Raw genomic sequence first — 23,224 nt, 5'->3', positions numbered from 1 at the left:
CAGCTGCTGAGATGGCAGAGTAGGGGTCCTGGACCCATCCCCGATCTGGATCCTGCCCCAAGGGCTGTCTGAGCAGGACTAGCTAGGGCAGGGCAGGCAAGTATTGAGCGCAGGGCACCACAGCAGACCGACTGTGCTGGGACGGCCCAGAGCAAGGAAGGCAGGGGTGGCCACAGGACGGCCATGTCCCCTACAGGAAACTCAAGAGGAGCCCAAGGGCCTGGGAAAGAGGCCTGGGGAGGAACCCCCTTCCCACCCACCAGAGCCACCACCGCCCAAGGACAGGTGCCCATGGTCAAGAAGCAGTGCCACAAAGACACCTCAGGAATGGTGGGGCTGCCCCGCTGACAGATTCCCCAGGCACGCATGACACGTCCAGAACAGGCCAATCCATGGAGACAGAAAGCAGATGAGAGCCTGGCAGGGGGATGTGAAGCGGGGAGCCTGCTCATGGCCACAGGGCCTTTTGGAGGGATGAAAATGTCCTGGAAGCAGACCAAGGTGATGATTACACAACATGGCAAATGTGCTAAATGCCACCGAACTGTACAGTTTTAAATGGTCAAAACGACAAATGAATTTGGTCCGAACACAAATGGTTTCTCACACTGCAGGCGCTCCAGCTCTGACATGTGCACTTCTTTATTGGAAAAGAATAAAGCAGTCACTGACGTGCCGGGGGCAGGACACGAGCAGCTGCCATCCTCCTCCCAGCGTGCCTGGCATGGTCGCAGGGGAGCAGGTGCCTGGAGTCCCGGGGACACCACAGGGCATGCTGAGGGAGCTGAGGAGCCAAGGCTGTGCAGCTTCCCAGACGCTCAGCGGATCTGGTGTGAAGACAAGGTGGGTGGAGGAGACAAGGAAGGCGAGGGGTGAGCAGGGACTGGCCACCATCCCCACCTGGGAGGGGTCCCTGCCAGCCCCTCCTCACCGTGTACTTGTCCCACTTCTTTTCAGGGTCGTAGGGTTCCCAGCGGCTGGCAGGGAAGATGTGCTTGTTCTTCTCGTACCAGCTCCTCAGCACCACCTTGCCTGCATGTGACTAAGGGAGGAAGAGGGCAAAGGGTCGCCTGCCAACCCCCCCTTCCCTTAGTTTCTCCTCCACAGCCCAGGGACACCCGTTCCCCGTAACACGGCCCCCAATGCTGTACCTCATCCTTCTCCACAGTGGCGTCACTGAGCAACCGCACATCGTCATGAACATCAAAGTTGAAGAGTGGCCCTGCAGGAGAGAAGCAGACAGCCCAATGTCCCGCTGCTGCCCTGGTGACAATATCGGGGGCAAGGTGCTATGGGGGTGGCTGGGCCGGGGGCACTCACCACTCTTCCCCCGTGCCTTGGTGACGATGAAGTCGTAGAAGCTGTGATGCTGGGAGCCAAGGGCAGGAAAGTGGCGCCTTGATGGCCCATCTTGGCCCCTCCCCCCACCCCCCGCCTGCACACACCACCCCCACCAGCCTGAGCCAAAGCCCAGGGCGCAGCACCCACTGCGGGTCCTGGGACTGAAGGGACTCACATGCGGGATGATCAAGTCCTCCTTGATGTACATGAGCTGCTCCACCCCTGCGGACCTGAGGGAGGAAGGCAGGAGGGCGTGGGCAAGAGGACAGCACCCCTGCCCATGGAGGGAGGAGGCAGCCAGCCCAGGAGAGCCTGCGCTGGGGCTGCAAGACAGCGGCCAGTGGGCTCTGAGGGAAGCTCCATGGTTTAGTAAGCCCAGGACTGGCACCCAGCACCCTCCCCCTTCGGACTAAGGAAGCAAGGCAGTGCACTCCCAGCGAAGCTCTCTCTGGTGGGAGGGAAGGGAAGAGGAGTCTGACCCCGTCTTTTGGGAGGATAGTGCCCAGCACGCTGCCTCCTTGCCCAGGCAGCGCCCACATCACACTGGGTGTCTGGCACCCGGGCTGGAGCCACAGGTGCCACACACACCACCATGCACCCAGGCACACCTCGCACCTCAGCTCACTGAAGTCTTTCCGAAGAATCTCGAGCGCCTTCTGCAGGAACTGCTGCATGGTGTTGCCCTTTCTCATCTGCATCCGGGAATCCAGGAGTTGGGAAGGGAAGGCAAAAGCCTGCAGAAGGGCTCTCAAGAAGGCAGAGGCCCAGAGGGCCCTGCCAGAGACTGCAGAGCCTCAGCCAGGCCTGGGCCTCACTCCCCAGAGGGCCAGGTCCCGGAGCCTGTTATCCTCAGGATCCCTGGGGCTTCCCAAGTCAGGAAGGTCAGTTCCTTCCCACAGAACCTAAGGGAGGCTGGGCCTATGGTGAGCAGGAAGCAGGCTGCACGCTGCCTACCTTGACTGTCCGCCGGTGCCCAGAGCCATCCCAGTAGCTGAAGGTGATCTCGATCTCCTCGCCTACAAGGCAGAGCTGCCTCTTGGTCTCCAGACTCAGGCACCCCCGCCCCACCAAGAGCAGCCTTGGGGCTCAGCGCACCACCCAAGAGACTGTGGACAGGAAAGCTGGCTTGGGCCCAGGCCCCTCGCGTCCGACTCCGCAAAGACTCACTCTTGATCTTCTCCTGCTTGGCTTCCCACTCCTGGCGCAGCTCTTCCCGAAGCCGATTCTCCTCCTCCTGGGAGAGGGAGCAGGCAGACGGGTGAGGCCCAGGGCTGCTCAGGGTGCACGCAGAGCTTGGCTCCCTGAGCAAGGGTATTCACCAGGACTGGAGTCGAGGCCGGGGTCAGGGCCAGGCAACCTTTACCTCACGGTCTCGATCAGGCAAGAAGCTTGTGTCCACGTCTGGGTTCTTCCCCAGTTTTCTCTTCTTCGTGGTGATCTCTGGAACAAAAGGAAGCCAAATACCATAGCATTATTATGAAAATGATTTTGCTACGGCCGACGCCTTGGGTCCCCCAAGCATACTTTGAGAACAGCTGATCTAGAAGACAAGCCTAGGGCGGGCACAGAGGCTCACGCTTGTCAACCCAACACTTAAGGGAGGATGAGGCAGAAGGATCGCTTGAGCCCAGGAGGTGGAGACCAGCATGGGCAACATAGCAAGACCTCGTCTCTACTAAAGCTCAAAACAATCAGCCCGGTGTGGTGGCGCAGCTGCAGTCCCAGCTACTCGGGACGTTGAGGTGGGAGGATCGCTTGAGCCTGGGAGGTTGGGGCTGCAGTGAGCTGTGATCAAACCACTGCACTCTAGCCTGGGCAACAGAGTGAGACCTCATCTCAAAAACAAAAAACAAAACAAACAAAAAACAAAGACAAGTCTAAACTATTTAGCCTGATGCTCAAGGGCAGAGATTCTGGAGCCTGGTTGCAGATTAGAATCATGTGGAGAGCTTTACAAAAATGGATGTCAGGGTCTTATGGCTGGGCCCCCTAAACAGAGCCTGTGGTGGGAGGGAAGAGCCCACCAAGCAGTGTTTTGTAAAAGCCCCAGTGATACACAGTGAGGGTGACCTTTCCCCCAGGCCTGCACTGTCCACGCCAGTAGCTCCCAAGTTCGAGACCAGCTTGGGCAACATGGCGAGGTTCCGTCTCTACAAAAAATACAAAAATACAAAGCGCCTGTAGTCCCAGCTACTCAAGTGGCTGAGGTGGGAGGGCCCCTTGAGTCCAGGAGGTCAAGGCTGAAGTAAGCTGTGATCACACCTCTGCACTCCAGCCTGGGCCACAGGGAGACACTGTCTCAAAAACAACAGGCCGGGCACAGTGGCTCAAGCCTGTAATCCCAGCACTTTGGGAGGCCGAGACGGGTGGATCACGAGGTCAGGAGATCGAGACTATCCTGGCTAACACGGTGAAACCCCGTCTCTACTAAAAAATACAAAAAACTAGCCGGGCGAGGTGGCGGGCTCTTGTAGTCCCAGCTACTCGGGAGGCTGAGGCCGGAGAATGGCGTGAACCCGGGAGGCGGAGCTTGCAGTGAGCTGAGATCCGGCCACTGCACTCCAGCCCGGGCGACAGAGTGAGACTCTGTCTCAAAAAAAACAAAACAAAACAAAACAACAACAATCAAAACAAAAACACAAACACAAACCAGTAGCTCCCGCTGCACACAGCACCCGAGCACTACAGCTAGTGCATGTGCCACAATGGTGATATTTTGGATACACTGGGTGAAATACAACGTAATACTAAAATCCTGCTTGCTTCTTTTTCTGTTTTACTGTAGCTGCTGGAACATAGAACCCAAATGGCAGGTGGCTGGCAGGTTCTTCTTCCCCACAATCCCGCACTTCCCTCAAAGCCATGGCACCCAGACTGTTACCACAGCCACACAGCGCCATCCCGCCTCACTTCTCTCCCTCCGCCATTCCCTGGGGAACTGCCACCACACCCTCCAGGGGCTCGTGGCACAACTTGCTCCCAATCTTCAAACGTGCCCACTCTTTCCCGCTGGACTTCTGGCATATACTTTCTCATCACCCCTCCTGTGTCTCTGGCTAATGCAATTCCCCTCATCCTTAGGGCCTAACTCAACCCTCCCCTCCTTCCCTGACCCCTGGGTTAGCCCCGTGGGCCCTGAGCAGAGCAGTAACCCTGAGTAGTGTCTTCAGTGCATGGTGACCCGTGACTTCCACCAGGAGAGGGACAGCACCCTGTGTGCCCTGGCCAGGCACAGCACAGGTATGTGGCACACATGGCAGCTAGGCTGGCTTTACCCTCACTCTCCAGCCATCCTGAGCTTTCCCTGACAGCCCCTTGTTCTCACAGCTGAGACCTGCAGTGTCTGACTAGCAGCCACGGAATTTCTGTGACTATATACATTTACGCTGACACAAATCAAATAGAATTAACCATTTAGTGCCCCAGTCATACAAATCACCTGCAGCAAGTGGCGACCATATTGGGAGGCACAGACTAACATTTCTATCACAGAAAATGTGCCCAGCCAGCCTGGTCTAGACCAGCTTCTCCCCTCCCTGGTCTACTGTGCATGGTGCCTCCGGAGGGCAGCTTTTGGAGCCATCTTGACAGGGCATCAGCTTTGCTGACAGCCTCTCACACTGGGGACCCCTCCCCAGGGGCCACGGGCGGGGCTCTGACTCAAGCCAGCCCTCACCTTCCCTTTCCATCTCCTCCTCATACATAGCCGCCTCCTCTTCTTCCTCGCCTCCCTCTTCTTCCTCCTCCAGGGTGAAGGACAGGCTGGAGATCTTCCGCTTGGCTTCCTTCTTACGCTCCTTCTCTCGAAGCTTCTCCAGCTTCCTAGCGAGGTGCAGGTGGCCCCATCACACACCATGTCCTTCCCCAACCCTGACCCAGCCCCTTCCTTGACCCAGAACCACCTGTGTGCCCTATGTGGGTCCTGCCAAGCCTAGGCTGGGTCCCCAGTGCCCCAGAGGGGTCCTGCTGTCCTGGATCACTTCAAGCTCATGGGTGAGGGCTCTGTTACAAACAGCAAGCACAGAGGGCCATAGGGGCTGCAGGACAGAGAGGAATGGGGAGAATGCAGGCTGCTCAGGCACCAGATGCAGGGAAAGGACCCACTGCATTTAGAGGGTCAGAAAGAAGCCAAGCCGCTATGGTGAGAAGACGTGAGCGTGGACCCGAGGAGACAGGAGAGAGAAATGCAAATCGCAAGCTAGATGCTACCCCTGTCCCAAGGCAGGAGACAGGGTCTCCCCCCAGGGTGCAAAAAGAGCCTGACCGGCCCCGGGACCCCGTGAGCACTAGCTCCATGTTGAGGGCTGCAGCGAGAGGACCCACATCTGCAGCTCCTTGGACTGCTCCTTCTTGGCCAGCTGCTTCTCCCGCTCCTTCACCAGAGCCTCCTGCTTGGCCTTCATGTCATTCAGGGTCACAAGACCTTTGAAGCAAGGAGGCACAAGGGGCAAGGTAGTCACAGGGCCAGCGGAAGAGTGGCCCAGGGCCCGGGTGAGGGGCACCCGCACCCTGCTCACCCACGGTGCTGGACTTGAGCTCTGCCTCTACCGCGTCGTAGTGCGCAGAGAACTTCTTGTCAATGTTGGATTTCATGATGTTTTCCTGCGGGGAGGGACAGCCACCATGAGAGCCACCCCTCACTGTGGAAAAGACAGGCTGGTCATCAGGGACCTGGGTTACAGTCCAAATCTGCCCCTGTGCCCTTGTGGATGGAAGGTTCCATGAGGCTGGGCGGGGCTCTTCAAGTGCTAAGAGTGCCAAATGGGGCCGTTTCCATCCCTGAGCTGCTCTGGCTCTTCAGGTCTCCTGCTGGGGATCACAGGTCCCTCAGTAGCCTGAAGCCACCAACCCTACTGACCTTTGGCCTTTTTCATCTCCAGCCTTTAAGCTGAAGCTTCCGAGACCCAAGCCAAGGGGTATCAGGAGAAGGCAAACAAGAACAGAGTGGCTGAGGGGCCTGGTCCCTCCCTGAGTGATTTTCCTCCCTCTAGGCCCCCAAATGTCATCAACAGCTTCCCAGGAGGCCTCTCTTTGGCCCCAGCCCCATCCCACTTGGTACCATGTCAAGCCCTCGCTGACCAGCGGCCTCCCAAGGTGGCTGGCAGACAAATACACCTTCTGCTTGCTGGGCACCCCGGCTCACACAGTGTGGCCAGGGAATAAGGACTTGGTATTTCAAGGTTCCTCTGGCCAGGTTTCCCCAGTTCCCCAAGCAGGAGCCTGCTCTTTCCTGGAGCCCTGAGTCCTGATGAGTGAGTCTCCCTAAAAGGATCAAGCTCTTCCACGCTCTTTCCCTGACCACCACCATCACGGGCCACTCACGGGAAGCAGGGGATGAACCGCTGGCGCCCGGGAGGTTCATGCCTGCCTCACAGATGCAAGGGGTTCTGGAAGGAGCCTCCTGGCCAGTGGACTGGCCAGGTCTGACTCAGGCCTCCCCGCGCCTCTCCAGGGGGAGAGGAACCGCCCTGCCCGGTGTCCATAGGACCAGGGCAGAGGCCTGGCTCTGAGGGCCGAGGGGCCAGAGCCAGGGCGCTAGGTGCCCAGGCGAGGCGACGAGAGGCCTGTCCCCGCCGTGCCTCCCAACAGAAACACTGGCTCGGCTCCCTCCTGCCGGAGGTCGGTCACCAGTTAGTGGCCTCAGCCTCGGAGAACGCCCGGCTCAGGGCCCATTTTACTGATGAGACTCGCCGGCTTGCTTCTGTGCTCTGCTGGAAGTCAGCGAGCCAGGGGCCCGCCCCGGCGCGCCGCCCGCGCTCCGAAGCCACCGCCCCAGGGCTTCCAGGGCCGCAGCGTGGCGCGAGGCAGCCAGGGGACCTGGGCAGCGCGCATGCTCCGAGGCTCCCAGCTCGCACCTCCGCGATGCGCTGCTTCATCTGCTCCATCTGCTCGCGCTGCTTCTCCCGCTTCTTCATCAGGTGCATGGCGCGGCCGGCCTCGCTCGCGGCGCCCTTGTATTGAGCCATGGTACCGGCGGCGGCGGCGGCGACAGCGACAGCGGCCCAGCCGGGTCTCAGCTGCAGCAGCGGCGGCGGTGGCAGCAGAACAGTCAGCTGACGCCCGCGCCGTGACGTCAGCCACCAGGAGACGCACGGATACCCCGCCCCTCCGCGCGCCAGCTGGCCCGGAGCGGAACCGCCGCCCGCCCCGCCCCACCCCGCCCCACCCCGCCGGAGACCGCCCCTTACCCTGCATGGACTCCCATCCCAGCCCCCACCGCCGGCTCCTGTGGACCCCGGAGGCTGAATCCCCCAGCCCCTCGCGCTGCCTCGACGTTAACCCGAGCCAAGGCTGGGCCCCTGGTCCCTCTAATTCCTCCTGTTGACCCCAAGGCTGGTCCCCGTGCTGCCTCCCTGCCTGAGGCCAGGCCCTGGTCCCCCGCATTAAGCCGAAAACTGGCACCCCTGTCCCCCTGCTTCACCCCATCCAAGGCTGGCCCCGGGTCCCCTCTGCCCTCTCAAGCCAGAGGCCAAGACCCCCGCTCCCTCTGCTTTCTCCACGTTGACACCCGCCCCCCACCGCACTCCCCCTGCATTGAGCACTGAGGGCTGCAGTCCTGGTGCCAGCATTAACTTACACTGGTAGCCTTAAGCTTTAAGTCAGTTTGGCCCCAGCGTGCTCTGGGTGAGGAATTCCCTGACGACTGCCACCTTTTACAGTCCAGAGTGAAGCTAAGCCAGAGCCCCAACCCAGGCAGCCAAAGCCCTGCCAGGTACCCAGCTTTTGGGAGATAACCGTAAAGATCCAGAGGTTCAGGTTTCAACCGTTTTATTGGGAGGTTTTGTTTTCTGTGAAATACACTAGAGGGTGGGGAAGGGGACACATTCACTTTGCAAGATAAGGGTTTCCCACCACTAAAGGAAAGGCAGGGCACACTGGGGTTTGGGTCCATTTTCCCACCTCCTTCTGCTTTGCTCACATTTTTCTCTCAGCAAGTACCACAGAACACAAACACAAAGACAAGAAACAAAACAGCAAATCAACCTCCAACGGGGCCACGCCCAAGCCTTCCCCACTGCCCCAGGCTGGGAGGGGCTGGGGCAGCTCACTCTACAGCCCCCAGGCCACACGGGAAGGCTGCAGGCTCAGAAGGGGTGGGTCGAAGTTAATAAATTAGAATAAATTAGGGGGGAGGAATGCAACTTTGTGCTGGGAGGGCCCCTTCTCTCCAACACGCCAAGAGTTGGTGGGGGGAGGTGGGGGCATCTCCAAAGGCCACTACAGTGGGGTAAGAGCGGTGGGGGCAGAAGTCACCTTTTCCTCCCCGTCTTCCCGAACAGAGCAGAAGAATTAGGGGTGGGGGGAAGAGACACACACAAGGAGAGGAACCCTCTTTTCCTAGGATAAGGAAGGGCCAAGAAAGAGGATGCTATCCAACCCCCCATCTCCCAAACCATAGCTAGGGTTAAGGATTTGGTCAGTGGATCAATGAGGTGGGTGATGGGAACGTGGTGGGGGAAGCAGAGGATGCTGGAGCCCTCTAGGAGAACAGACACAGGCTGGGGCAGCAGGGGCTGGGGGCGGCCACAATCACTGCTCAGCTTCTCCAAAGACGTCGTTCTGTTTACGCTTCATGTTCTCAAAGTCAAAGGCCATGCCAGCCATGCGTTTGTAGATGTCTTTGATGTCGTTGCAGGTTGTCTCAAAGTGTGTGGTGGCATCGTAGGAGCAGGAACAGAATACCTGGAAACAGCCAAAGCCCAGCGCCCAGGGTGAGTCAGGCAGGTGCCCTGGTGGGGGCGGCCAGGAGCCAGGGCTGGGACAAACTGCTTACCTGGCTCTCACAACCATCATCAATGGGCTCATACAAGTCACTGATAGCCACAAACCTGAGGGGCAGACAGAGGGGAGGTGACAGGCCTCACAACGGGCCATGCCCTTCCTGGTCCCTAAGCCCAGCTCCTGGGCTCCCTCCCTCTCCCTCTCGGGCTCAGCCCAGCCCCTCACTTCTGGTCAATGGGCTCCAACAGCTCCAGAGCCGGCTCCACCTCCTTTTCAGGGTCCGTGGTCTCCACAGTAGTGCTGGCGATGGCGATGTATTTGCCCTGGGCTGCCACGTTGTGTGCATAGGAGATCATGCACACGTAGATGTCTGGCCACAGGAAGAGCTCCGTCAACTCGGGCCAGAGGCGCTGGCCATACGCAGAGATGGGTTCCAGTGGCTGGACACAAGTCTGGCCCACCTGCCCCCTCCCCAGCCCCGCAAAGCAGGTAGCATCCAAGCCACCACCCTCCCAGAGGGGAAGAGTCCAGGCCACCCAAACCCTAGGGGTCCAAGTTGTGGTGACTACAATGTGGGTCAAATTTTTTCCAGAGAGGTAAGGCAGGGAGCTCCGACACTGATGGGGAAAGAAAGGGTAACCCCAAAGAGAACACCCTAGAGGAAGTTGTACCAGCACCCGGCCTACCTGACTTCCTGTTGACCTGGTTCTGGGGGATGATTATTTGGCAGGAGTTGGCATCGTTGGTGTTCTTGATGGGGTGGCTAAGGATACAGATGATGCGGATAACCTGGCCAGCCTTCCGCACACGGTCCGGGATGTAGCTGGGGTCACAGATCAGCTGCTTGCAGCGGGCCACCTGAGAAGGCACCAGAAATCCTCGCCCGTCAGATCACTCCCTTAGGTAGTCTTGGGGCTGTGTTCACAGCAAAGGCAGGCAGCTCTGGCAGACAAGGCACTCCTCGGAGCCATCACTACTGCCCCTCCTGAATACATGGCCCTGCCCTGCAGCTCACAGAGGTAGGCCCTGATGCATAGGCTGGGTGCCCGCCCCCGCCTCCCAGATGCCCCGTGATCAAGAACACTTTCTGCACTACAGACACGGCGTGTGGCCTCTGAAATAGCCTCTCACCCACATGCATGGCTCTGAAGACTTCTGGACGCCCAGTTCCCAGCTCCAAGACCCTCGGGGCTGTGCAGCAGGAGACCCGGCAGCACAGTGAGAAGGTGGTGACCAAGCCCTGCCTCAACCATGGTGACTGCACTGCACCAGAAAGGCTCACCTCTCCCTCAGATTTCACGCCCACCACCTTGCCATTCTCCATGATGATGTCATCCACAGGTTTGTTCAGCATATACGTCCCCCCATAGATGGCACTCAATCTGTGGTGAGAACAGCCCTGGTGAAGGCCCCTCCCAGGAGAAACGGGGACCAATTCCACTGTCACCCTTCCTCCACCAAGGTGCAAAAAAGGCTGCCCCAGGCAGGCAGCAGGCAGGAGACGCCGGGATTCATCCCAGCTGTGTCACTGCTGTGAACTCTGGCCCCATCTCAGCGGGCTCTTTCCTCTCTGGAGCTTCTTCTGCCCAGAATACACTGCCAAGGACCAGCAGAAGGGGGCATGAGGGAGCAGTGCTCTGCACCAAGACAGCCTGAAGGACCAGGATGGACTCTCTCAAGATAGGTCACCTCCCAGCGAAGCCCTGACTCAAGGTTCTGGGGCCCTGGGCCCAGTCCTGGTGCTGCCGGGAACTGAGCAAGTCACATTTGTGGAAACTTGGTTCTTCAAGTGTGGAGACTTCTGTACTTCAGTGCACTGGGGTTGTGCCCTCATCACCCAAGGATGGAGTGAAGTAAATGAAGATCACGAATTGGAAAGGAGGAAATGCTACCAGGGAAATGCTCAAGGGGGCCATCTCCACTCCTGGCCCTAGTCCTACTCAGCCATGCCAACTGAAAAAACCCACGTCCTCACCTTGCAAAACCCTGGGGCAGCTCGCCCAGGCCGTAGAGCGGGTATAAATATGGGCTCTTGCCATACCGGGCCAGGGACTCACTGTACAACTTGATGCGGTTGATGGTCTCAAGACAGGGCTGGTCCAGGTAGCTGGGGGACAGGGGTTAGGGAAGATGCTCCAGTAGCAGCACCCCTGACTTACCCCCCCCAGGTACCAGGTACCAGGCCAGTCTTCCCACCACCCTGAATGGCCTGGGGAAGATGAGGATCAAATGCAAGAGGGAAATGGAAAGGGTGATAGGTGAGCCTATGGCTGAGTACAAGGAACATGCGGGGCAGGGGGACAACAGGCAGGTGTGGGGAGGGCAGGAGGTGGGCCGGGCGAGGGGGCTGCCGCCACACCAGCTTCCCCTCACTCATCAGTGCGGTAGAGTGCCAGGGCGTGGCCAGTGAAATCGATGACATCCTGGCCCAGATCAAACTTCCGGTAGACATCACGCATGCTGGTAGTCTGGGGGTCAACACCCTCAAAGGTCTTGGGGTCATTCTCATCGAAGTTTGCCACAAACACCAGGAACTTGCGGAAGCGCCGTTTCTCAAACATACCCATCAGATCTAAGGAAGGTGGCGGGAGGAGGTTCTGCACCAACGCAGCACAAAACTCTCCATCTCAGCAGGGCAGGCACCCCCACTCCCAGCCCAGCTGTCCTGTGACCTTAGGTTAATCTCTCCACCCTTTTTAGCCTCAGTTTCCCCACCAGGATGAAGAGGGGATTGGCCTAGATGGACTCTAAGGGCTTTCCTGGCTTGGACACTTGGGGATGTCTTGAGGATCCAGTGGAGCCCCTGCCAAAGGCTCAAGTTTTCTTTGTTGTTGTTGTTTTTTGAGATGGAGTCTTGCTCTATCGCCCAGGCTGGAGTGCAGTGGTGTGATCTCGGCTCACCACAACCTCCACCTCCCGGGTTCAAACCATTCTCTTGCCTCAGCCTCCCGAGTAGCTGGGATTACAGGTGTGTGCCACCACACTCAGCTAATTTTTTGTATTTTGAGACGAGACGGGGTTTCACCATGTTGGCCAGGCTGGTCTTGAACTCCTAACCTCGTGATCCACCCGCCTAGGCCTCCCAAAGTGCTGGGATTACAGGCATGAGCCACCGCGCCTGGCCATGCTCAAGTCTTTCAAAAGGAGTCCCGTTCCCCTCCACGTCACATCCCTGCTGCGTGGGGACCTCCCTCTTGGCAGCCAGCCATGCGGCATGACATGGGGCAGAGGGAATACAGAGTGAAGGGCCTCTGGTCCTTCATGGGGGAATGTGACTTTGGACAAAGGGGTGCCTTACTCTGGACAGCCACCCATCCCAAAGACAGTTGGCTTCCCTGCCACCCCATGATTTCTCTGGCTCAGGGGGCCCACACTCACTGGAAGCCAAGGCCTCAGTCTCAGTGGACGGCACTTTGTAGATCTTGCCCCCCTTGTAGACAAAGCTGCCCTCCACCACCTTGAAGTCCAGGTAGCGAGTCACTTCTGTATACAGTAGCATCTTTACCAGCTGCCCTGTGGGGGTGCACAAGGGCAACATCAGCACGGCTCTCTCCAGAGGTTCTAGCTGGTCTGGCTGCGTCTCTTCTGGAGCCTGACTGTCCTTAGGTCTTCCCTATCACCCCCGACCTGCAATACCTCCTTCCTGTCCCTCACCGTTAGCCATGAGGAATTTGGGAATCAGGTCAACGTTCCAGTCTCGGCCTCGGCCCATGGACTCAGGGGGCCCCTCCAGCAACTGAAAACGCTTATACAGCTGTAAGCAGAAGGGAGAGAGAGACACCTCAGGGACCACCTCCTCCTGCTCCAGGCACCTGGAGAGCTACTTCCACCCTGTGCCGCTGTGTGGGAGGTTAACAGGGATGGGCCTGGGCCCAGGCAGCCTCACCTCCTCCAGGGGTGTGATGGAGGAGCTCTCGCCCCCCGTAGTAGGGGTTCCGGTCCATGTGCAGCACCTTCTTTCCGTTCACAGACATGATGCCCGACAAGATGCATTCCTGGGGGAGGGCCACACAATCCGCTGCACTCCCACCTTCCTCTGCTCCTACCAGCAGCCCTGATTTGTTCCCCACCCAAACCTGCCTCAGTGGACAGCTCCTTTCACCCACCACCCCCACCGGCTAGTTGCCTCGCCTAAAATTGGGGTGATGGCTTCATCCGACCACACTCTCCATTGCAACCTTGCGGGGTAAAGGAGACCCGTCCCCCTCACAAGGCAGACAGTGAAATAACGGAGGCTTTGAGGTAGGCAGGGCATCCAGCAGACACAGGATGGCCTTCCAGTACCAACACGCCGAGAGGCATCTACCTACGCAGAGCCGCACAAAAAGGCGGATAAAACACAATGTGGCACAGAGGGGACCCAGCTGGACTGCGAAGGACACTCCAAAGGGAAGCAAAGAAAGGCTTAGCACAGTCCTTGAAATTGTAGGCCCCACCCTGGACTGCTCTTTCTTCAAAGAGCTGAGGAGGGGCATCTGGGTCTGGACCGAGGAAGAAGAGTCTCTGAGGGGAGTGGGCCAACGGGATTTTCGGGGAAAGGGGGAAGATAAACACCCTCACCAGTCACTGTCACTAGCCCAAGGACAAAGGCTGCAGATGCTACTCAGCCTGAGGTCTCCATGGGCAACCGAGGTGGGGTTGCGGGAATATGCTTACTGCCCCCACTGCTGCTCCTTCTGGAACATTCCCTGGATCCCCTGGCCCCAGAAGACGACGAGGGGGCGGGCTGAGAGCCCACCCTGGCGAGGCCCCCTGACCCCAGGTCCTTGTACTTCATCCTCACAGGGATTAGCGCAAGATGGGAAGGGACGCTGGGAGGCAACGCTAGGCGGGCGATGGGTGCGGGCGACGGGTGGATGCCGTGATGGGTGGGGGCGATGGGTGGGCGGGGTGGGGGCGATGGGTGGGCGGGGTCGGGGGCAACGGGCCGAGTGGGGGTGCGTTTTCCGGTCCAGAGGGCAGGGGTAGGGAAGATGGGAGAGCGCCGGGGGTCGGACCCGGGTAGGCCAGGGGGCGGCCAGGAAGGGGGCCCCTTCGGGGAGATGGGGTCATGGCAACGAACAGAGGTGACATCGCGGGGGGAGCAGCGGGGTGGGCACGGCGCCGGCTTTTCGGGGAGCCGAGCGCAGAAGATGGCAGTGACCGGAGGATGGGCCGGCGGCCGCATCATCGCGGGGAATGGCGAGGGCACGACGCAGGGCCAAGGGCGCCCGGGGCCGCACTTACGGTGAGGCCGGTCCCCAGCACGATTACATCGTATTCCTCGTCCATGGTCAGGCCTCAGTGGCAGCGCCCGCTCGGCTCCTCCTCCTCCTTCACCGCAGCAGTAGCCACCGCCGCCGCCGCCACCGCACTGGACCAAAGATGGCGGCGCGTCGGCCGCCGCCCGACCCCTCCGCCGCGTCAAAGAGTCCCGCCTCTTCCCGCGCCCCGCCGCACCCGGCAGGGGACACCGCCTTCCCGGCTCGCCTCCCGGGAGGGCTGCCAGGGCCCGGGCCACAGCACCAGCGCGGCTCCGCGGGCGACGTTGCTCGCCGAGAGTCCAGAGAGGCTCGGGGCGGGGCGGGCGGGGCGGGCGGGGCGGGCCGGCGGCCGGTGCTGCGGCCCGGGAAGGATCCATGCGCGGGAGCCGCGCGCGCCCCGCCCCACCCGCCCCGCCCCGCCCCGCGCGCGCCCGCCCCGCCCCCCGGGAGTCTCGGCGCGGCCCCGCGACGGACGCGCGCCGCTGCGGCAGCCGGGGGCGGCTCCCTCACGACGCGAAGGCTGCCATTGTCACTACGGCCTCCTGAGACGCCGAAGCGCACCGGGACTCGGCCCGACCACCCCTCCCTGCCCTAAGCGGTTAGGGCCCAGCTTACTAAAGCCCCTCCCGGTCTCCGGGGATGCCTCCTAGCCTCCCCCTCTCCAGGCTCCATCCTCCCGCATACCTCTGGCGAGCACGCGCCAAAAGCTCAGCGCAGAAATGAGCGACAAGAGGCCCAACGCATGGCGATCCTCGTTTACTTTATTAGGAAGGAAACAACCGAGCACCCCCTGCTCCTGCCAGGCACTTCCGGTGGGAACATGCCAGACAGCCGACGATCGCACCCAGCCCACCTGTGGAGGTGCCTTCCTTCTCAGGCCACAGAAATAAACCCCAGTGTACTGCTTATTGTTAGCACAACATCACCAGAAAACGATAACGACAGCCAAGCAGGACAGTTAAGTAGAACTTCCACACCCCAAACTCAGGGAGCCCTATAACCTTAAGGAGGGAGCATTTGCTACACAAAAACACTATCCACAGCCAGGGATGATGTAGACACAAGAATAAATAAGGAGAAAGGGGACCCTAGAATTCATGTCCCTTACGCCTCACAGCGACTAAGCCTAGGAAGCTGGTTGGTCTAGCATCTACGCAGAATATGTACACCTTGTTGGGAGAGATGGGGGCAGCCCAGGAAAGCTCCTCAGCAGGCTGAAGAGGGAGCAAGATGGGCTGAGGGGAGCTTGGGGTTCATGCTGCGGTAGGAAGAGGGAAGCTCTTCAGTCCAGTGTGCTGCAGGGTGGGAAAGCAACAACACGGACACTGTCCCACCCTCAACCCCCCACTGGCACAGGGTCAGACGATCTGGGTCAAAGAAATGGTGGGGCCCTTGTGGTCATCAAAGCGATCCATGGTCTTGAGGCTGAGGATCATGTGCAGGCCGTAGGTGAAGATGAAGAGCATGAACAGGGAGGTCAGCAGCCCCATCCAGATGCCGGGGGAGAAGAAGCTGGCACAGTCACTGGCATAGGAGAACTGCTCCCCCATCACGTTGAAAGCCTGGATCTGGCAGACACACAGACACGGGTCAGAAAGGACCGTTGGGAGGCCCAGCAAGGACTGGGACAAGGGCAGCGCAGGGACAGGACTCCCAAGCCCAAGCCTCTCTTCGTTTCTCAAACACCAGCCTGGGCTCCCCCACCTGAAGCTGGGCCACCCCTGCGTCATACCTGGAAGTCCTGAAGCATCATCTGCCAGGGGGAGGGCTGCGTGCGGGCCACGAGGAGACTGCCCTTCTTGCTCAGGCTGCTGACATACTCGCAGTGGAAGGAGTAGATGCTGGGCCCTGTGACCTGAGAAGCATTGAAGTAGGCAACGGAGCCATTGCTGTGGACTTCGAGGCGCTCCATGGTAAACCAGTGCCGGGCGGACACTGGGTAGAGGCGGTTGGCCAGAATGAACCTGGGGAAGGTGGCAGGGATGTCAGGTGAGCTGGGGAGGCTGGGGCCACACCAGCCTACCCACACCTCAACCACCCCAGGACTCACTTGAATGTCACTGTGGTACCAAAGAGTCGTTCATAGGTCAGTGAGAGCCTGCAGAGGCAGAGAAAGAGGTGCACCATGAGGCTCTGGGAGGGCCTTTGGCATCTTAGAGGAACAAGTTCCTCAGCTCTGCTCTTACCTAAGCTGCCTTGGGTCCTTGCAGCCACCTGAAGAAGCAGTGACCCCACTTGACAGATAGGAAAACTGAGGATCCAGTCACATTGCAAGCCCAGAACAGAGCTGGAAGCCAGGACCCAGGTTCCCCTTGCCACCAGCATGGGGGTCCTTCCTCTGGTTCCCCTGAGCTCACTACCTCTCCTTTTACTCCCTCTTAGGGTGACTAAGGTGCCTGGGCTGGGCTTTGGGGGTGAGAGCAAACAGAAGGGCATGGTTGCCCCATAAATGCCTCAGGTAGCTGGCCTGGCATTTGCCCACACAAAGTCCCGGAAGTTTTGCTCAAGGGGGAGGTGTTAACAACCAAGGTCCCAACCAAAGACTCACAAGCATGGGGAGGCAGAAGTCTGAGCAACTCCCCTCCAACAGCACCCCCCGCCATGACACCTCCTACATCCTCACACTGCCCAGACCCCAACCAGACCATGGCCATCCCCACCCCAACACACAGACCTGACCCTGGCTCCCTGCCCCACCTGCGACTCACAGTGGTGGGAAGGTCACCTGTGGTGGCACAGTCCTCCCCAGCCTAGTGCCCTTGCCTGGCAAAGGAGTCATTCCAGAAGGAGCCAGTCAGGTTGAGCTCCTGCACCCCAAAGGTGAGGGGAGTCAGGTCCTCCCACTGGTCCTTGTACGCCACGGAGAAGTTTTGGGCCCAGAACAGGATCCGGGGAGCGGTGTCATTGTAACTCACAGGAGGATGGATCACAGGTGATATTGGCTGTTTTTGTAACAGCTGGCGACCTAGCCCTTCAGCCACCACCGCTACATCACGGGCCACCTGCAGAAACACCCAACCAGCCTTCTTTCAGCAGCCCTGGGAGACTGTCATACTCCAACCCAGCTGTCGTGCCCTCCCTCCTCTCCCGACAGGACACCCTGTCCACTATCTCAAAGTCCCACCAGCCAGAGGAGGCCTTTCCTCCAGAAAGCTTTCCCTGATGGCCCCTAAACCCTGATGACGTTCCTAGTCCCTCAAACTTAGGGTCATTTAGACTTAGTGTCCAAGTCTGCCACCCACAAGCCTCAAAGGACGAGATGGAAAGCTGCCCCTGGAATGGGGAGGCAGCACTTGAGTGCTCATCCTAGTCCTCCCCCAGAGTCAGCCCAGGGACAAGCCACTCCAAATAGTCACACCACAGGGGTTCTGTGCCTGATGCTTCCGCTATGCTGGGCCTCCCGGACAGCCTGCCTGTGGCATACACCCCCCACCTCCAGACAGACTCACCACACTGCCTCTCCCTGCATGCCCCAGAGCCCCTGCTGGAAGGGCACATACCCTGGAAGGGCGGACCGCTGTGAGGGCCGCTGTGTACGGGACATCTTCAGACTTGAGTGTGCTCAGGACCTGCCCAATGACCTCATCTGAGGGTCAACAAGGAGAGCAGAGAGTCAAGTCACCAGGCACCCTGTGTAAAGAAACACTCCCCACCGTCTGCTTTAGAAACCTTCTAGACCATCTGAAAGTGGTGTTATTACTTTCCACTGAGGATCCTTAGGAGCAGCTATTTCTCACCCCACCCCCATTCCTAGCCTCCCCCGTGAACAACTGTGGCTTTGGTCATCAACTTCCTAATGCCAAGCCCTACCTATGTGACACGAGAAAATACATATCAATACAGAAAACTCCGCATCCACCCATGAAAGGTTTGTGACTGCCTTTCCATGGGGAATGACTGTTCTTTATTGCAAATAAGTAAGTCCCCAGAATTGTTTTTCCAAATGTCTGCAGTCTTATTAAACCCATAACTCTAGGATTCACGCTGCATGCACAGAAACTGGCTCCATAGCCTCCAGCACAGAGGGTCCCCCCTCTGCCAAGTGGGGTCTGGCTGGACAGGGTCCTCTGCTAGGTGGTCCCTGGCTGGTCCTGGGAGCCAGCATTTCCCTGCTCCACTGTCAGCTGCCCCGAGAAGCAGGAGGGCCACCCTGGGAGTGAGGAGGCTGAGGAGCTGCAGGCCAACTGTCTGTGGTCCCCGCCCAAGGGCTAGGTGAGGATGTGCATCCTCCCTGATTCTACTCACCATTGCCTGTGAGGACTTCCCTGGGTGCCATCAGACCAGAGCTATGGAAGACAAACAGAGCGCCAGAGTCCTCAGGCAGCCTGGACCTGTGCTGCCTACTACCCTTCCCCCGCCCCAGCTTCTCCTCCCCACTAGCCCCACACACCAAGCCTGCATACTCTTACCTCAGTGCCCACTCCTGGAAGCCCATCTCACCCCGAGGCTTCTCAGTCACACTCAAGTCCTAGCCACCTGCTCTGTGACAAGGGCCTGGCTAGGTGAGAAGGCTCCCCACCCACAGGGCTCACATCTGCCTCATCTCTGGAGCTAGGCACCAACTCCTGAATCACAGAAGAGGCCCTCCCCACCTCTTCTGGCCACACATGGCACCTTCTAGAAGGGCTGTGAGGGGGTGGAGAGTACTGGCATATTTGGTCAAACGGTGCCACCACATGCCATAGCCCAGGGCCTTGCTGCTCTCTGGACCCCGAGGCTGGTGGCTGGGCCATGTGGGCAGTACCTGGCCGTGTAGGGCAGGCGAATGAGCAGCAGGGCAGGGAGGCTGGCGTTGAGCTTCAGCTCCCGCAGGGTGGCCAAGTCCACATGCAAGGGGCTGGCCCTGAGCTTCTCCTGCAGGTAAGTGGTCAGAGTGCTGACTGCATACCAGTCAACGGCAGGAAGCACCAGGGAGGAGGGGGCCAGGTCCAGGGCATTCTGGTGATAGGGGAGAGGCAAAAGGTGAGTTAGCCAGGGGCCAGTGGGCCTGGGCCAGCCCCCCAAACCTCTGTGGCAGGTTTCCTCTGGCAAGCCATACCCACAAAGGCTCACCAAGAAAATGGCCCACACCCCAGCCCCTGACATTCAGGCCCCAGGCCTTTCTACCCCAAAGCCAGTGTCTCTGCTAAGAGTATGAGGTGGTTTTGTTGTTGTTGTTGTTGTTTGCGGGGCGGGGGGGAGGGAGGAGGCAGCCCAGAGGAGACTCAGACCCAAGTAACCCTGATATGAGGTAAGAGTACAGTTCTTATGCTGGGAGAAGCACAGAATGTCCCCCATGGCCCCTGGCTGGGAGAGGACTCTTACCTCGAGATTAGAAAAGGCGCTGTCCTGCTTGTTTCCAAACACACCACCATATGCTGTGAAATCCTCAATGCTCAGCTAATAGGGAAACAGGGGAGACATCTGAGGAGGTTTGACAAGGAATGGGGGCCAAGGCAGGGGACAGCCACCTTCCCCGTGCATTCTCAGGGCCAGCAAAGTCTCACTGAGAGTCAGGTTCGGTATAGTGGAGCGCGACTGTGTGTTGGTGGTGGTGGGTGGGAGACTCGTCTCTTCCCTCCAGCACTGTCAAGGCAGGGTGAGAAGACATAGAAGGCAGTCATGGGGGTGGGGAGATCTGCAGGCAGCTGATTTGTGGTAACCTCAGGAGTAGGAGTCAGCTGCCTTACCCGCCCTACAGACAAGAGGAACTGGGGAGGGAACAGGGAAGCTGTGGGGAGGGGGTGGGGCAGCCAAGAGCATTTGCAGCAGGCCTCCCAGCCAGAGAAAATGGGAGTTGGCTACGTCCAGTCTGGACAGGACCGTCACCCCACTTGCTTTTGGTGGAAGGGGAGAGAGGTGAGATCTCAGAACATGTGGAGGAAGCACTGAAGTCTTTTGAGCTCTTAGGACCACAGTGGCCCTGACCCCATCCCTTTTTCTATACAACTTACAGATGTCCTTTGTCCTTTCACTCCTACCCCCTACTCCAATCTCCAGCTTCCTCTGGCCTTTCCCAGTTAGGCCCTGAGGAGATTTTAATCAGCTTCCCTAACCTGTTTGGTATATACACTCGCCCAGTCTCCCCTCCCTTGTGGGCAGGACCTTGCTGCTGTTTGGCCGCCCGGGCTCCCAGTCGGAAAGCCCAGGAGTTGCTGGTGGGTCCTGTGGGCTTCCTTTAATTGAGAAATCACACCACTCCCTGCTCCACATTACCCAAGGCTTTCTTACACATTTAGAACTGCACCTGACCTTCCCCCTCATGGCCTACAAGGTCCTACTTCATTGCCTGGCCACCTGAGAACCATCTCCTACATCTCCTACCCCTTTCTCTCACTCACTACCCCTTGTGCTCCAGTCACACCAGGTCTTCCTTGAGCTTGCCAAGAGCACACCTCGCCCAGGGCCCTTGCATTTGCTGTTCCAGGAATGTCCTTCCCCCAACGGCTCCCTCCCTCCATTAAGATCTCTGCTCAGATATCACCTCCTCACCTCCTCAGTGAGGCCCGGTCTGACCACCCTTATCTAAAACAGCATCCCAGTCACTCTGTCCCCTTAGCCTGTTTCCTTCCCTAAAGACTATAACACTGACATCATATAATATACCAACTTAGTATTTACTGGTCACCCTCATGAGAATATCAGCTTCCTGACGGTGGGGGATTGGGTTCTTCTGCTCACTGCCGTATCCCCAACACTTCATAATACCTGGCACATAGTAGGCTTTCCATATTGGACAAATGAATGAATGGGTGAATGCCGAAAGACTGGGGGATCCTGGCTAGATGTTTTATGTGGATTATAAGAATCCCCCCTCACAGGCCGGGCGCGGTGGCTCATGCCTGTAATCCCAGCAGTTTGGGAGGCCGAGGTGGGTTGATCACGAGGTCAGGAGTTCAAGACCAGTCTGGCCAACATGGTGAAACCCTGTCTCTACTCAAAATACAAAAAAAAAAAAAAATACAAAAATTAGCTGGGCGCAGTGGCAGGTGCCCTGTAATCCTAGTTACTCAGGAGGCTGAGGCAGAGAATTGCTTGAACCCAGGAGGCGGAGGTTGCATTGAGCTTACATTGCACCACTGCATTCCAGCCTGGGCAACAGAGCGAGACTCTGTCTCAAAAAAAAAAAACAAAAAAAAAGAATTCCCCCTCACAGCCCTCTGATGTAGGTGGTGTCTTCATTTTACAGATGTAGAAACTGTCATTGACAAAGATTATTTCATGCCTCCAATGGCTGGTTACATGGTGGAACTAGGACTCAGTTCCTATCTGACTATATTATTTACCACCTCCTGAAAAGACTTCAGGCCACCATCTGCCCACACAGCAACCAAGGGAGACTACAAGGGCAATGAGCCATACAGGCCACCAACAAGGGAGGGCCTAGCAGACGCTTGCTATCTTAGAATCATCTCATGGTCTGCACGCCTGCTTGGGGGCAAAGATCCTGGATGGGAGGGAAAACAGCATGCAGGTTATGAGCTCCAATTGGGAGGGAGGATTGACAGACTCAGGCTGGAACCAAAGTGGTGTCTATCAACTGTAGTGAAACATTGTATCTCGACAAACCTTACTTTCCTTGGCAGTAAAACCGAGATAATGACATCAGTATAGCAAGTGCCTACAAAGCACTAAACAGGTGATCATTTTCCAATTATCATTATTATGATCATCACAGCTAGAATTACAACTGTGCCACCCATTAGCTGTATGAGCTTGGGCAAGTCACTTAACCTCCAGCCTCAGTCTTCTCATTTATAAACGAACAGGGACAATAATCCCCACCCACCATATTGGAGTAAGTCAGATATCCAAAGTGCTTGGTAATCAGTAGGTACCTGGCCTCTGACCCGTCGCTTCCTCCAATCAAGTTGGTGCCATTTCCGAGGCTGTCGCCATGCCCACTGAAGCGTTTACTACAGGCCTTCCCATGAGACGACCCACACCTCCCTACGGTTGGGACAAGGTCACTGAAGCTTCCCTTGGGGAATGGGCGTCAGTGTCATGGGGGGAGGGGTTCCTGGCTGCCTCCCGATGACCGGGGGAGAGTGGGCTGGGGCAGGCGCACCTTGTCCTGCAGGAACAGCAGCACATTCCGGGGACCCAGCTCCAGGGCGGGATCTAAGTAGGCAGAGAGTTGCAAGTCGCTGGTGATGTGGCCTTCATGAGTGTCGGCAGGAGCCCACAAGTCCCTGGCAGGGGACAGAAGAGGTGCTGTCAGACGGGGGCGCATGTGGACTGGAGCTCTGTTGCCGGCAGATTCGCTGCGACCCCCGAGCAAAGAACAGTCCACCTCTGGGCCTCACCACCCCTCGCGTAGGACAGCGCCGGAGTCGGAGTCGGGCGAGGGCGCCTCAGCCGCCACAGCGCATCCCACCCCGGCCCGCTCACCGGTCACTGGACCACAGCACCAGCGGGACCTGCTGCTCCGCCGCTGCCGCCGCCGCCGCCGCCGCCGCCAACGACAAAAACACCGGCAGCCACGGCATCCGCCAGAGCGCCTGGGCACACCGCGGCCTCATCCGCACTCGAGCCGTCGCCGTGGCCGCCATCATAGCCTCAGCCTCCACTGCTTCAGCGGCCTCGACAGCCGCGGATCAGGTGACCGTTGCCCCCGCCTGAGCCCCGCCTCGCACCTCCATTGGCCCAAGCGCGGGCCGGCCGGCAGGGCCGCAGGTAATTGGACCAAGTGCATGCCACTCGCGGCCACTCCTTCTCACTGGTTGGCTGTACGTGTCTCCAGGCACTCACACTCCGAGTGGGAAAGGGGATGGGGCCCAGCTAGACCTACTAGGACGAGACAAGAGGGACAGGGAGGCTCCGCGGAATCCTGCGCGCACCCTACGCGTTCGCCCGTCCGTTTTTATTTATTTATTTATTTTGTGTTGTTGTTGCTCTCTTCTTTTCTTTCTTTCTTTTTTTCTTTTTTCTTTTCTTTT

General features: G+C 58.5%; 3 protein-coding genes across 6 annotated transcripts; all 3 read right to left on the bottom strand.

The window, feature by feature from the left end:
* Window positions 1-596: 596 nt before the first annotated feature.
* Window positions 597-7,405, bottom strand: FAM50A (family with sequence similarity 50 member A). Of its 4 annotated transcripts, XM_025373511.1 has the most exons (13): window positions 7,197-7,405; window positions 5,859-5,943; window positions 5,665-5,764; window positions 5,018-5,163; window positions 2,705-2,781; window positions 2,509-2,575; window positions 2,296-2,357; window positions 1,957-2,033; window positions 1,517-1,571; window positions 1,321-1,369; window positions 1,152-1,222; window positions 932-1,042; window positions 597-827 (listed from the first exon to the last, which is right to left on the bottom strand). In XM_025373511.1, exons 1-13 carry the CDS (start codon window positions 7,305-7,307, stop codon window positions 819-821), a joined length of 1,020 nt encoding a protein of 339 aa, XP_025229296.1. In that variant the 5' UTR covers window positions 7,308-7,405; the 3' UTR covers window positions 597-818. The 4 variants fall into 4 exon arrangements, 2 of the variants coding, with proteins under 2 accessions (XP_025229296.1, XP_025229295.1); XR_003117658.1 differs by having other exon boundaries at window positions 600-827; window positions 1,152-1,369; XM_025373510.1 differs by having other exon boundaries at window positions 600-827; window positions 1,321-1,571.
* A 687-nt stretch (window positions 7,406-8,092) lies between these two features.
* GDI1 (GDP dissociation inhibitor 1) lies at window positions 8,093-14,673 on the bottom strand. Its single transcript, XM_025372023.1, is given in 12 exon segments — window positions 8,093-9,024; window positions 9,116-9,170; window positions 9,289-9,433; window positions 9,750-9,921; window positions 10,346-10,445; window positions 11,039-11,170; window positions 11,437-11,635; window positions 12,442-12,576; window positions 12,718-12,817; window positions 12,950-12,985; window positions 12,987-13,058; window positions 14,290-14,673. Coding segments are annotated over 12 exon segments (1,344 nt in total). The 5' UTR covers window positions 14,335-14,673; the 3' UTR covers window positions 8,093-8,871.
* A 373-nt stretch (window positions 14,674-15,046) lies between these two features.
* ATP6AP1 (ATPase H+ transporting accessory protein 1) lies at window positions 15,047-22,901 on the bottom strand. Its single transcript, XM_025371766.1, has 10 exons — window positions 22,677-22,901; window positions 22,354-22,477; window positions 19,611-19,685; window positions 19,051-19,244; window positions 18,552-18,592; window positions 17,807-17,892; window positions 17,070-17,308; window positions 16,357-16,404; window positions 16,039-16,270; window positions 15,047-15,874 (listed from the first exon to the last, which is right to left on the bottom strand). Exons 1-10 carry the CDS (start codon window positions 22,838-22,840, stop codon window positions 15,665-15,667), a joined length of 1,413 nt encoding a protein of 470 aa, XP_025227551.1. The 5' UTR covers window positions 22,841-22,901; the 3' UTR covers window positions 15,047-15,664.
* Between the last annotated feature and the right edge of the window lie 323 nt (window positions 22,902-23,224).

Source organism: Theropithecus gelada, chromosome X, assembly GCF_003255815.1.
Source record: "Theropithecus gelada isolate Dixy chromosome X, Tgel_1.0, whole genome shotgun sequence".
Taxonomy (NCBI): domain Eukaryota; kingdom Metazoa; phylum Chordata; class Mammalia; order Primates; family Cercopithecidae; genus Theropithecus; species Theropithecus gelada.
The sequence above is the reverse complement of the archived record's forward strand: the minus strand, read 5'-3'. Positions and strand labels throughout refer to the sequence as shown.

Bases quoted from the DNA above. Each gene is read 5' to 3' on its own strand.
- FAM50A (XM_025373510.1), bottom strand. From the start codon at position 7,307: ATGGCTCAATACAAGGGCGCCGCGAGCGAGGCCGGCCGCGCCATGCAC. The intron at 5,765-5,858 runs GTGAGCAGGGTG...CTTGCTTCAAAG, and splicing joins GCTCAAGTCCAGCACCGTGG to GTCTTGTGACCCTGAATGAC. The intron at 1,572-1,956 runs GTGCGAGGTGTG...TTCCTCCCTCAG, and splicing joins AAAGACTTCAGTGAGCTGAG to GTCCGCAGGGGTGGAGCAGC.
- ATP6AP1 (XM_025371766.1), bottom strand. From the start codon at position 22,840: ATGATGGCGGCCACGGCGACGGCTCGAGTGCGGATGAGGCCGCGGTGT. The intron at 19,686-22,353 runs GTGCGCCTGCCC...TTTCCCTATTAG, and splicing joins TGCTGTTCCTGCAGGACAAG to CTGAGCATTGAGGATTTCAC. The intron at 16,405-17,069 runs GCAAGGGCACTA...CTGCCTCTGCAG, and splicing joins TGGAATGACTCCTTTGCCAG to GCTCTCACTGACCTATGAAC.